The sequence below is a fragment of the Pogoniulus pusillus genome, chromosome Z (assembly GCF_015220805.1).
Source record: "Pogoniulus pusillus isolate bPogPus1 chromosome Z, bPogPus1.pri, whole genome shotgun sequence".
Classification (NCBI taxonomy): domain Eukaryota; kingdom Metazoa; phylum Chordata; class Aves; order Piciformes; family Lybiidae; genus Pogoniulus; species Pogoniulus pusillus.
In genome coordinates, this window is record NC_087309.1 from 70,562,608 (window position 1) to 70,577,207 (window position 14,600).

A 14,600-nucleotide genomic window follows, 5' to 3' on the forward strand; every position below is an offset into this window, starting at 1 on the left:
GCAAGTCTTATTCTCATGCTCTCTTTTCCTGTGTGTGTACATACAGCTATCAGCTGGTGTTTTATTTTAAGCTGTTCTCTATGAAGCAGATCTATAACAGCTGAAACAGATGTTGTTTAGCTACTGTTCACTAAGCTGAGAAGTATTCCGATTAGTTCTAAAGCAACACTAACTTACTTTGAAAATAACTTTGACTCCATTAAATGTGCTTCTGTGTTGCATAGAGTTTCATCTAACAACACTTTTTAAATATGTGAATGTTTTCAATAATAGAATTCGTGGGAGGGCCTGAAAGCATATGAATGATTCAAGGGAGATTTGATTTCTGCCAGTCTAAATTTTGACAGAACAGAACTCCATATGTGTGATTACAAAGTGCAGTGCCTGTTACCTACTGGATAGCGCAGGGAATATTCTAAAGATATGTTAAAAGAGGTTGGTTGTTTGAGTTTTTGACAATTTTATCTTACAAGAGTAAAAGTTTTCAAAAGTATTTATATTTATCTTACTAGAAACTCATACCTCTGTTATTAACGTTCTTCGTTTTTCCATCTGTTAGCTCGGAGGAATTACAGTGGATGTTAACATGTCTGAACATTCTACAGTGATCACGTTTTCTGATTACCATGACGGCGCAGCTCCGTTTCTGTTGATAAACCATACTAAACAGGAAGTTATTGAGTATGGACAAAGGTATCTAAGAAGAGTTTTAGTGTATGCATGTCTGCATGGACACATGCGAACTATTACTTCATGTATTGTAGTTGTACCTATTTCTTAAGAAGCCTAAACGAAATGACTGTCTCGCTTAGAGTACCCAAAAATCTATTAATTGTTAACAGAGTTGTGTTATATAGTACTAATTCTATAAGTAAAGAAGATGTTTTCTGAGCTGAAGAAGCTGTCTGGTTTGCTTTGCGAGAGGGAGCCGTTTTGTGACATCCACAATGCATTTTGTGACCTTGCCCTCCACATTTTTTTCAATTCATAGTGTAGGCAAATGATAGGCTTGATTGTTCTGCAAATATGCAAGTAGTGACTGTTGAGAATAATTAACAAATTCATTATACATGTAATTACATTTGAGACTTTCACTATTCTGTCATTTGGCTGAGATTTAGCTGGAAGTGTGTTAAAATATTAGAGATGAGGGAAGGGAGTGCAAATGGGTAAGCAACTATATAAATTTTGTCAAAGCCAGGTCAAACATGATTCTGACAAATGCAAATTATCTGCAATTGGTGAAAATGTGGTTCTGCTTCTGCATACACTTTTAGTGGTTCTGTTCTTGAGCTGGCATTTCTCCTTAATGCTTAGCTACTACCTGCAAATACAGTGCAGTTCTGAGAAGTGCCAAGAATACCTTTTGACGCTTACATGTTTGTTTTGGAAAACCATTTTTCCTTTTCAGTCAGTCAGAGCAGTGTTAATGAAAGTTTTTTACTTGATAGTCCAATTAATCTTGCAGCTGTATGTTCCTCTTTGTCTGAAGAGTATACACAGTTGTTTGCTTGGGTTTATATCTGTAGAGATGAGTAATTTCTATCTTTATAGGTGGTTTGGAGCATCCCTAGTGTAAATTTAACAAGTACCTTGTGTAAAAACTCTGGGGGAGAGAATAGTTCAGTTGAAAGTGACCTATGTGGTCATCTGTTAGCTGACACTTGGTCAGGTATGACCAAGAGTTAAAACATGTTAAGAGTACTGTTCAAAGGACAGGCTGATGGCATTGACTACATCTCTAGGAAGTCTGAGTGTTTGACCACCCTTTTGAGAAAGAAATGCTTCCTCATGTTCACTCTAAATCTCCCTTGGTACAGCTTTGTACCATTCCCAGGTATCCTGTCCCTGGATTCCAGGGAGAGGAGTTAAGCACCTCCCTCTCCACTTCCCCTCCTGGTTTACACTGTTTTCAGAGATTTACAGAAGACAAATATGCCAGTTTTTAACTGTATGTAAGGAGAGATGTTGAGTTTAAAATCTGTTTGTCTGAGAATACTGGCTCTACCCAGATACTAAAGACTGCACGTTTTTCCTTCAGTAGTTCATCTAGGGGAGATATTTTTAACTCTCCATTACATGTTTCCCTATGAATTATAAACAAGAAAGAAAATGAATATCTGAAATACAAGGTGCATACTTTGTTACTAAAGTATGTGTTTATATTTTGATGGACAAATATTGATTTTATTGCAGAATGGAGATTAGATTTGCTCTTTTTTTTTTTTTTTAATGCACAGTGATGATTTAAGTGTTTTCATTATTTGAAAAAGGGTTCTTGTTGAAATTCTAGAATGCAAAAATCATTGACCTTTTAATTTAATATTACTTTGTTCCAGCTCCCTCAGTGAGCTGGAAGACTGTCTTCAGCCAAATAAAGCAGTACTGTATACTTGGGCAGACCCAGCAGGATCTAGAAAATTGAAATGGAGGTGTGGAAACAGAACTGAGGAAATTACCCCAAAAGAAGTATGTTTACTAAGTCACCTTTTAATTCTGTCTTGATTTGTTACCCTGTTCATCAGTGTATGCATGAAATTCCATGTGTAATGGATATGTTCAGCATCTCATATATGAAATCCAAGCACAGAAGTAAGAAGTCATTTTACTGAACCTTATGCCAATAAGCATGTGTGCATGACAGAAACTTCTGTAAGACTTCATAATTAAAAATGTTACTATTTTTGTATACCTTTTAAAAATGTCTTTATGTTGCTAAAAGTTTTGCATTTATTTATAGAGCAGAATGAACCTTCTGTTCTTGTTTGCAGGACAAAATGGAAATACTCATTCTGGATGATAGAAAAATGGTCTATTTAGTGTCATTTTTTGAAGGTTTGCAGCGTATTGTCCTGATCACTGAAGATCAGAATGTATTTAAATTGACATATGAAAGTGTAAAAGCAGAATTAGCAGAACAAGAAATTGTTTTGTCTTTGCAAGATGTTGGAATTTCGTTGGTTAATAACTATACAAAGCAAGAGGTGTCCTACATTGGAATTACAAGGTAATGTGAACTTAAGGTATTTTCATTCACTGAATTTCATTTTAGACTGTGATGAAGAGGCTGTGAGAAAAATGAGGTCTGGGTAAGAACATCCAGAACTAAATAATTTTTTTATTGTTGCAAAGGGAAAAGTTTTCACTGTTTTATACAAAGGCATATGTTTTCTGTATTTTGTCATACATGATTTTGCAACACATCATTGTAACTGTGTGGCAAACTTACCAATACATTGAACAGAAATATTTTTGTCCATGGTTTGAGGATTGATAATAGACTTTTAAGGAGTAAGGTCTCTGTGTGGTATGGGTCAGTGGATTTTTCTGTCTTCATAACAGAATCAAATTGTTGAATACTTCGAATATTTTAATGCAGTAGGAGCTTGTGGTTCTTACTAGTTTTGATTGAGAAATGGTAACTGTGACATGGTGTCTTCTGTAACATTTGAGAGGGAAGCAGAGACTAAACAATGTCATGTTAAAAAATGTGTACTATTGTATATTCAAATGATGACTTTTTAGAATACTGAAGGGCTGCTTGTATATCATTGCAGGCTTCTGTATTTTCATAGACATGAGGTTGATATAGAGATTGTTTTTTTTCTGTTGATTAATTCTTTGAACTGCACTGCAAAATAAATAAGCCAGCATTACACATGCATGTATATTTTAAGTATTTATACCCATCATTCACAAAGAAAACCCCAGTCCTTGCCTTCCTTGAGAAACTGAGATCTGGTAACTATCTGAACAGTGGAAACGCTCCCATAAAAGTGGCAGTTACATTGCCTAGATTCAAAGTAGTGTTGAGATCTCACTGAACCAATGTTTTTTGGAAGTAGTCATCCATAGTCAGTAATCTGTTATATCATCACAGTATCACCAAGGTTGGAAGAGACCTCACAGATCATCAAGTCCAACCCTTTACCACAGAGCTCAAGGTTAGACCATGGCACCAAGTGCCAAGTCCAATCTTGCCTTGAACAGCTCCAGGGATGGTGACTCCACCACCTCCCCAGGCAGCCCATTCCAGTGTCCAATGACTCTTTCAGTGAAGAACTTTCTCCTCACCTCAAGCCTAAATTTCCCCTGGCGTAGCTTGAGGCTGTGTCCTCTTGTTCTGGTGCTGACCACCTGAGAGACAAGAGCAACCTCCTCCTGGCTACAACCACCCCTCAGGTAGTTGTAGACAGCAATAAGGTCACCCCTGAGCCTCCTCTTCTCCAGGCTAAACAATCCCAGCTCCCTCACCCCCTCCTCGTAGGGCTGTGCTCAAAGCCTCTCACCAGCCTCGTTGCCCTTCTCTGGACACACTCAAGCATCTCAATGTCCTTCCTAAACTGGGGGGCCCAGATTCTTCTCCTGTTAAACCCTGAGTGTTACCTTTAAGGGTGATTATTTTGTTGTAAGATACAAAAGAAAATAACTGGTTTTGTGGGAAAATTTAAAAAACCTTCAACAATCAAAACCAAAAACTCTCACCATAAAATCAGTAGAGGACACTTGTAGAACAAAACCTCTTTCTATGTAAATGAAACTAGCTACCAAAAAAAGAGGTAATTTAGGAAGCATTTTGTCTTGACTTGAATTTTCAATTTCTGATAAATTCAACTATGTCAAAATACACACAGGAGTACATGCAAAAAAAAAAAAGATGTAAAAAGAAAACACACTAAGAATGGGGGATAGCAGTACTGTTGAAATTCTTGACTATGTATCCTTTCATACCCATCTTCATCAAAGTGGGAAGTTACACAGACTTGCTTTTGAGTTTGCTTTTGTTTCCATTATACTGGGGAGATTGGCTTTCCCCTGATACCAAGAAGCCAGTGGGTGATTTGGGTCACACTTATTACAGTAGTGCTATATGATTCTTCATTACATAATTATAACCTATTAAAAGCCAAATTATGATGAGTGAAACATGTTTTGAAACAGCTAAAGTTTCTCTCTTGGTCTTTGGTTTTGTTTTCACAGCTCTGATGTGGTTTGGGAGACAAAACCCAAGAAGAAATCAAGATGGAGACCAATGAGTGTTAAGCAGACAGATAAATTAGAACAAGAATTCAAAGACTACAGTGAGCTAACTCCTTCAGAAAATAAGATCATTGAGTTGGAATCAAATGTTCTGGTAATACAGATAGTTCTCTATTCTACTGTTTATGCATATACACAGGAAAAAGATCAAATATATCAAAATTGATACATTTAAGAAGCCTCCAGTGAAAATTGAGATGATTGACTTACCATATCCATTTGAAAACCCTTCTTTATCACTGTCTCAAAAATAAAAACCCACCTTTGGAAATAATCCATAAACAAGTAGGAACTTTTTATAGAAGCTAACTTTGAAATCAAAGTGTAACATTTTTGCAGGTCATGGTACTGAGAATGCATAAAGCCACTTTATAGTAGCTTTGCATTTAGTTGCTTTGCTATATCAGGAAAGTGGAAAGGGTGTTAGTTTTGGGTTGGTTGGTAGCACAAAATACTGTATTTTTTTAAATGCCTTATTGTAGATAGTTTAACTTTGTCATTCAAGAACATAAATATGAAAAAATAATTCTAGAAATTATTGCTGAATATAGAGGCATAGTATGCTCAAAATGTTGTTGCCTGAGTCTGTAAATAAATTCTAGGTACTCATGAAAACTGTAGACAAATTAATGTGGAAGTGGCAAGTGGGCCAAATTTTATTTCAGTCCTAGATAATTTTACTACTCTACCTTTCCTCTAGAAAGTTGTTTGTTAAATGCTGGTAATGCTCCAAATCATGCAATATGTTGTGGATTTAATGTTGTTGAAATTTATGACAAAATTTTATTCTTTTGAGGTTATGACATCTGACTTAAAAGCTGCAAAACTTTTGCTGTTCATTTTGCAGTGTTCATTAACAGTGCAATTTTTAAAGCATATTATAAGCAGTCTTTTGAAACACATAGAATATAAAATTTTCTTTAATAATACAATAGGTATGTTTAACTCCTAATGGAATGAACATGAAAATTCAACAACCAAATGAGATTCCTATCAGAAGGAATTATCTGCCAGCTTTAAAAGTAGAGTACAGTTCATCTGCACATCAGAAGTCTTTCAGAATTCAAATTTACAGAATACAGGTGAGTTTTGTCAAGAAACAGTGAGTTATTTATTGAAAAAGGGAACTTTTGTTGAAACTTAGATTTAATTTCAGAATTGCTGGGATTTGTCATGGTTTTAATTTAATTGTATTCATTGGTATTTACATCAGTGCTTCTCAGTCTTTGGAAGTATTACTTAAGTACTTCCAGAATGAAAACCCTGTCAGCTATGACTGCTCAGCAAAAATACTTAACCATTCATCTTCCATGATTTTTCCTATGGCTTTTCTTTACAACCAGTTAAAAATAGTTACAATTTGTTGTCTTACTTATGTTCAGTTTTTAAAAAGAAATCCTTTGCAACAATTCCGTGAACCATGCGTTATAACTGACTTAGAGAAGCTTTTCTGGACTGCTTGAACTGGATGATGTAACTCTGAAAATAAGGATATTTTGAACCACAACAGCAGCTTGACTTTTTCTCCTTTCGAATTGATGGAATGCTACAAGTAGTGTTCATAGATCTTGTGTTTGACCTAATTTTAATATATTTCACTATTGAAAAGCTAATGTGTTGCACCTTGTCCTGTCATTACCCCTACTAGATACAAAACCAGATTCCCGGAGCCATATTTCCCTTTGTGTTCTATCCTATTAAACCTCCAAAGTCCATCACCTTGGATTCAGGTTTGTTGTTCTAGTTTCACATAATCCTTACTCCTAAAGTGACAGGGTGAATTGCTTGAATTGAGGTTAACTGTGTCACTTTTATCAGACAAGTTTTCTATAAGGTTACAGACCACAGATAAGTTCTAATAGTAGAGATAAGGAAGCAATTTTTCTAAGAAGGGTATATACAGAAACCCAGTTAACAATCAGAAGAAAATGGAACTATATTCCACCAAAACCATGACATTTAAACTCATCTTTTTGACACACTATTTCAGTGCTTTTGGTGAGTATAACATGAAAATTATATTTGGATGAAGTTTAAAAGTGGCTCTTGGCAGCTGCGTTTAGACCACAACTAAAACTGTGGAAAGTTGCCTGCTGAAAATAAGGTCAAATCCTTGATTGTCTTTATAGTAGCGAATCTGTTGCACTCTTTCCTTATTACGTGCATTTGGAGCTTGGCTGTAGTAAGGATTCACTTTTCATGTTTACTTATCTGTTTTTTCTTTCTGCACCAAATAAATTGTTCATCTTAATCATGTAGTTAATTTTTTTATTTCCTTGCATGGAATAGACAACTTAGTGAGCTATCTGAAATAATATTAATTATTAAGAAAAGAAATGCATGCCAAGGCCAATCTAAATTCAGAATTGCTATGTGAGGCAGCATTTATAAACTCTGTAGAGGGCAAATTTTATTTTAGCTGTTTTGTGTGTAGGCTCCCAACTTCCCAATTGCTTGTAGTGTAGAGCTCTATGTCAATATATTATGTGATGAGCTTCAGTCTTCCATCGTCATGTTCAGGGAAAAGTCACTTGGAAGACCAAACTCCAGAGAATCTGGATTGAGATAAAGAATACTGCTTGTAATTTTTGCACAAGAGCTAATGAAATGTCAGGTCTTTGTTCTAGGTATGATCAATTTCAAACTACAGTGAATAAATTTACAGAATTCTTTTTTTGTTTAGTTTATATTTTTTTTATCAGCCATTGAAAAATCATATTCTGTGACTAGAGAAATTGCTGAAGTTTAATTAAGTCAATTTTCTACTAGTTTGCTTTTAAATGGAAATGCTGCATTTTCAGAGGTCAGTGAAGTAGAATTTGGTGTTTCATTTCATCCTTCTTTTCCTTTTCCTTTCTTTTCCTGCTCTTTTTCCTGACTTAGCTGTTTGCCAGTCATGTCCATTAAATAATCCTGATTTACAGAATTCATAAAATCAGGAACATATATGACATTTTCATGTTAAAAATACAATGGTATGTATATCATACAAAAATCTGTCCTGATTCTTTTTATTTTACAACTTCATAGCACCAAAACCATTCACTGACGTCAGCATTGTCATGAGAACTGCAGGACATTCACAGATATCTCATATTAAGTAAGTATTTTGACATGTTCCATCTCTTTTTGCTATTGATTATGTTTAATCAAGCTTTAAACATGAAGTTATTATAGGGGGAAACATAATGTGACAGAATTTTATGCCAAATGATTTTTTGAAAGATCAATGCACTTCAACAGTAGTAAACTCAGCTCCTTTCATTATTCCTGTAATTGCATACCAAAACAGGGATTTTTAAATGCCTTTTTAAGACACCTTTAAAAGATTTATTTATCTTATACTATGGTAAGCATTTTTTTCACCAGTAATGGCAAATCCCTCAAAAGCAACCAGCAAAAAGTCACACCTGAAATCAGTACATAAGTGGCCTAAATACACTGGATCATGTTTTGTGTGTTACAGATTTTTGTAGAACATCTTAAAACCTTTATTTTTTGTTTGATGTGTAGGTATTTTAAGGTCTTGATACAAGAAATGGATCTCCGATTAGATCTTGGCTTCCTGTATGCACTAGTGGAATTCTTCACACAGACTGATGTGCCAAGTGACCAAGAGGTAGAACTATTTTATTTTTTAAAGGTCAATAGATTTTAAAGTTTGTCATAATTCAAATTTTATTTAAATCATGAAAAAATAAGTTGGTCTTCTGTGCCTATGACACTGATGAAATTTTGTCTGAGACTAATATCAAGCTGTGAGATTTTTTAAGAGACCTTTTTTAGCTGTGAGGTTATTGCCCAAGACAAACAGTAACCTTTTACACTCAATTTGTATGGTATGAGGCCCCATCCCCAGAAATAATCAAGGTGAGGCTCAACAGAGCTCTAGGCAACCTGATATAGTAGAGGATGTCCCTACCTGGCTTTCATTCCCCCATACTTTCTGATGTGCAGGTACTACTGCTCAGGGATTATGATAGAATAAGGAGAAGATTAAAAAGTTACTTCAGTGTAAATATAAATTGAAAAAAGGAAGTGTGCAACAACAAAAGAACTGATTTCTAGAACAACATTCCAACCAAGCAAGATAGGAATCTTGTTAGAGTATATTAAGTTTACAGAGGATAAAGTGATGCAAGACTTTTCTGGTAATGATTGTAGTTCAGTAGGTATTTTCATCTCAGTTAATTTGTATGGTATAATATGTGAAATGCATTATATTACATGCTATATTAAATACATTGCACTATGCTGTTGTATTAAATATACCCTCAGTTTCCTGATGGTGATAGGACAGGAGGAAATGACATCAGATTACACCAGGGGATCAGGCTGGCTAGGGAACTGGTTGAATCACCATCCCTGCGTGCACTTAAGTCACCTAGATATGGTGTAGCAGTGGTCCTGGTACAGTTGGAGAATGTTTGAACTTTTCAATCCTTAGAGTTTTTTCCAAGCACCGTGATTCCATGTAATTCCATAAAGCATATGGAGTTCTGTGTTTTGAATTTTAAAAAGAAGACTGATTTTGGTGATATTTTATAGCTTGTTTTCTGGCCTGTACTAAAGGAAAGCAAAATGTGCTGCCCAGCTCTCAGAATACCTACGTGATTAACTTGAGTTTGGAGTTATCAGGCATGAAGATCTAGTTGATTCTTCTTAATTCTGTCTGTCTTTCCCAATATTGTAATTTGAAGCCTATGGGTTCTTGGCAGAGTCCTAGTGGCACTACTATTTCAGAAAGATTCACACACATACCAATTGCTTATTGACTTAGGAATTCTTGTCTCTTGGTCTTAAGTTAAGAATTGGATCCTCTCCAGTGAGAAGCATCTTTCACTAAATCAAGACTTAAATGTGTATTTCTGTGTAGTCTTCTCATTACAAGCTCTTGAAGCACAACTAACCAGTGTATCTTTTTCTCAAGTCCAGTTTTGTTAAACATCATAAGCTTAACTAAACATCTTTAAAAACACAATTATAGAGTCATAGCACTGTTTCAGTTGGAAAAGACTTCTAAGGTCATCTAGTCCAACTGTCAATCTAGGACCACCATGTTATTAAACTATGGCCCAGAGTGTCACGTCCACACATTTCTTGAACACCTCCAGGGATGAGGGATCCACCAGCTCCCTAAACAACCTGTTCCAGTGCCTGACTACTCTTGCGGTCAAGAATTTTTTTCCCAATATCTAATCTAAATCTCCCTTGGTGTAATTCCAGACTGTTTTCCTCTCGTTCTATCATCTGACACTAGGCAGCAGAGGCTGACCTTTAAGGTAGTTGTAGAAAGCAGTGAGGTCTCCCCTCTTCTCCAGACTAAAAATCCCAGTTCTCTCATCTGTTTCTTACGAGAGTTGTTCTCTAGACACTTCACCAGGTTTGTTGCCCTTCTCTGAACGTTCTCCAGCATCTTGATATTCTTATTCAAGTGAGGGGCCCTGAGCACAGTAATCAAGCTAAAGCCTCAGCAGTACCAAATACAGGGGTATGATCACTTCCCTGCTCCTGCTGGAGACACTATTCCTGATACAGGCCAGAATGCTGCTGCCCTTCCTGAGCACACTGCTGGCTCGTGTTCAGATGTCTGTCAGCCAGCACCCCCAGATCTGTCCCTGCCAGGTAACTTTCCAGCGACTCTGCCCCAAGCCTGTAGTGTGACATGGGGTTGGTGTCACCCAAATGCAGCTCTCTTCACTTGACTTTGATAAATGTCATGCAGTTAACCTTGGCCCATTGATCCAGCCTATCCAGATTAATTCGAGCAGATCAGCATTCCCACCCAGTTGTGTCAACTGCACACTGACTGAGGGTGCACTCAATTCCTTCATCCAGATCATTGACAAAGATATTAAAGAGAAGTGACCCCACTACTGAACCTGGGGGAGCACTGCTTGTAACCAGCCATGAACTGGATTTAACTCCACTCACCACCATTATTTGGGCCGGACTGTCCAGCCAGTTTTAACCCAGCAAAGCATCTGCCCCATCCAAGCCATGAGCATCCACTTTGTCCAGGAGGGTGCTGTGATACACAGTGGTAATGAAGTCCAGATAAATGAGATCCTCAGCCCCTCCCTCATCCACTAAGCGGGTCATCTTATTGTAGAAAGAGATCAGGTTTGTTAAGCAGGACCTGCCCTTCATCAACATATGCTGACTGGGCCTGATCATTTGGTTGGTCAGAGGAAGAGTAAATCTAGTGGTGACCTGTGAGGAAATTTGAAGAGTTCCTTAAAGCAGGTGAACAGTAGTGATGTTACTTTAGTTATGGTGAACATTAGTAATGTTACTTTAGAATTGTTTCTGAAATGTTGCTGTATTTTTCTGTAAGGGAATGTAGATTAAACTGGCAATACCTGTGAATTCTAGATTATTGTGGTAGTTTAATGAATAATATTGATTTTCAGTGCATGACTGTTTAGCAAAAAAAAAAAAAAAGTGTTGTATTTTATGTACTCAACACCTTTTTTGCTTCAGTCTTCAATAGTGGGACAGGTTGTCTCCAGAGAAGCTGGCCTCCTGAGCTGGCAGATGAAGTCAGGGACCAGTATAGTCCCCCAGGAGCAAGAAGTAAGGGACCTGATGAGCTGCTTGAATCCTCACAAGTCCATGGGACCAGATGGGATCCATCCTAGGGTGCTGAGAGAGCTGGCAGCTGAGCTGGCCAAGACACTCTCCATCATTTACTAACAGTCCTGGCCCACTGGAGCGGTCCCCAAAGACTGGAGGCAGTCCAATGTGATGCCCATCCCCAAGAAGGGCTGGAAGGAGAACCCAGGAAATTACAGATCTGTCAGCCTGACCTCAGTGCCAGGCAAGGTTATAGAACAGGTTGCCTTGGGTGCCATCACAAAGCACCTACAGGATGGCCAAGGGATCAGGCCCAGCCAGCATGGCTTTAGGAAGGGCAGGTCCTGCCTCACCAACCTGATCTCCTTTTATGATCAGGTTACCCACCTGGTGAATGTGGGGCAGGCTGTGGATGTAGTCTACCTGGACTTCAGCAAAGTCTTCGACACCATCTGCCACAACAAGCTCCTGGCAAAGCTGGCAGCTCGTGGCTTCACTCTGTGCTGGGTCAAGAACTGGCTGGAAGGCTGGGCCCAGAGAGTGATGGTGAATGGTGCCACATTCAATTGGCAGCCAGTCACTAGTGGTGTTCCCCAAGGGTCAGTGCTGGGCACAGTCCTGTTCAATATCTTTGAATTGGGGATTGAGTCCATCATTAGTAAGTTTGCAGATGACACCAAGCTAGGAGCAGGTGTGGATCTGTGGGAGGGTAGGAGAGCCCTGCAGAGGGACCTTGACAGGCTGGATAGGTGGGCAGAGGCCAATGAGATGAGATTTAACAAGGCCAAGTGCAGGATTCTACACTTTGGCCACAATAATCCCAAGCAGAGCTACAGGCTGGGGACTGAGTGACTGGAGAGTAGCCAGGCAGAAAGGGGCCTGGGGGTATTGATAGATAGTAGGCTGAAGATGAGCCAGCAGTATGCCCAGGTGGCCAGAAGAGCCAATGGCATCCTGGCCTATATCAGGAGCGGTGTGACTGGAATCCAGAGATTATAGAAGGCCCTCTTCTGTACTTTGACTTTTAGTAGAATTGCAAGACGTACTTTTAGGATTTGATCTCAACTTAACATTTAGTATGTTAACTGTTTTGATTGGTTTACATAGCAAGGTGTTACCTGGGTTTACTGTTCTGAAAGGACCTGACACTGTTTTCGTTTGCAACTTTATTCTCTTTGACTGGTTGAGTCTTTTCTTTTTAGGTGTTTAGAAATGGTGTTATTTAAAATTCTGACCAATCTATGAAGGATTTTACAAAAACTGTTTTAAAGGAACTGTCTTTTGAAGGAAAGAAGGGCTAGATGGAGGTCTTCTCAGAGTATATGAATATCTGGTTTCTATAGAAAGGAAATCAGTCTTTAGTCTAGTTTCTGTAGTAAAAAACTTACACAACTTACGAGGTGTTCAGAAGGATATATGTGTATGCGTTTTCTCTGACACAGGTAAAAATTGCCCCAATTCTACTTTGAAAGTATTTGATATTTGATTTTGATATAAAAACAGATTTAATCTTTTAAAATGCTCTTTACTGTTAAATAGACATGTGTAGGATTGCCTTTTTATGTTTCGTCCTCTTCGCACAGGGAAAAAAAAAAGGCAACAAATTAAAGTGCTGTAAAATGTTGGCTCTAAGTAAAAAAAATTAGATCAGCAAAGCACAAGCAGTTTAGTCAATGTATTGCATCTCAGTAGCAAATGCATAATGGTTCTATTTACTGTTACATTTAAAATATTTTTTTTCCTTTTTAAATGTGTCCACAGCTAGATCTTTTCAAAAAGGATGTTGAATCTCTTCAGGAAGAACTGATGAGTGTGTCATCAATGGATACGTCACAAATCAGCTTGTATGAATACTTCCATATCTCTCCCATTAAGGTATGCCTTTTTCATAGTACAGATTGTGTTTGCTCTCTAACTGAAACATTTTTTTGTCTCCTGCAGGATAGTAGGCACTGGAAATAAAGATGCGAAGAAGTGATCAAAAATAAACTCAGTGTCCTGGGAAAGTGCTTTCATTGTAACCATTAACTTATATGAGGTCTACATTAATATTTATTTTTAATTTTCATTATTTCATTCCTGTCTATGACCCTTTCCTACACATTAATTCTTTTGTTGATATTATTCTTTAGGATATCCTTGCAAAATGCTGTTGTTTGTGTGCAGACTGTGTGAGGGAATTAGGTTATTTCTGAAAAAGATACACAGCCAGCATTACTGTGCAGTGACATGATCTGCCTTTTAATTACTTAGTAAGTAGAAAAGCAGTTTTGGGTTTTTTTTTTTACTATTTCTGCATTCCCATAAACATTCAGGTACAGCTGTTGGATAGCATGACTACTTACGTGAAAATAACAGCCTGTTTGTCCAAATCTAACTCATGCATTTTTATCTTCCTAGCCTTTGTTTTTCCTGGCTGATTTGATTATTGAATAGATGACACAGTGAAAGCTGTGATGGTAATTGTAGGGTCCATAGCAGTTTTAATAAGAGGATCTTTCCTCCATCCAATGGAAAGTAGATCAAAGAACAGTTTGAGTTTCACCTCTAATTTAAAGTACCTGGTAAGATGTTAGAAACAGTCTGCTATTAGAACAGGTAATGTCAGGAAATGCTTGGCTATATGTAAAGAGTAACTATTTAGGCTTGTCTGGGTTTAGGTATTCATAGGTATGCCTCTAGTTCTCAAGAACTGCTCAGGACATCACAACGTAGAATGCCCTTTATGTGTTAAGATAACTAAGCAAACACTTTAAAAGAAAGTAAACAAAAACTTATTTTTTAGTGTACTTGGTCATATTTGACAAGAAAAATTACATGGAGGAGATAGGACAGAATATCAGTCTAAGCTCGGTCTTTAACAGTTCTGAAGTCAATACAGGGTTGTATATTAAAATGCAATGATTTTGCAGGATGGGCAATGTATTTTTTAAATAAGCTAATCAGAAACAGGCAGTTTTGGGAACCTCTGAATACACTCAAGC

At 37.3% G+C, this 14,600-nt stretch overlaps 1 protein-coding gene across 1 annotated transcript in view; it reads left to right on the plus strand.

Moving 5' to 3' along the window:
- Window positions 1-14,600, plus strand: part of VPS13A (vacuolar protein sorting 13 homolog A) — a 109,778-nt gene that overhangs the window by 68,950 nt on the left and 26,228 nt on the right. Inside the window, 9 exon segments of the mRNA XM_064140625.1 lie at window positions 560-693; window positions 2,340-2,469; window positions 2,772-3,007; window positions 4,981-5,134; window positions 5,976-6,122; window positions 6,689-6,770; window positions 8,071-8,140; window positions 8,554-8,659; window positions 13,378-13,491. Of these exon segments, the coding sequence (XP_063996695.1) occupies window positions 560-693; window positions 2,340-2,469; window positions 2,772-3,007; window positions 4,981-5,134; window positions 5,976-6,122; window positions 6,689-6,770; window positions 8,071-8,140; window positions 8,554-8,659; window positions 13,378-13,491 (1,173 nt within the window).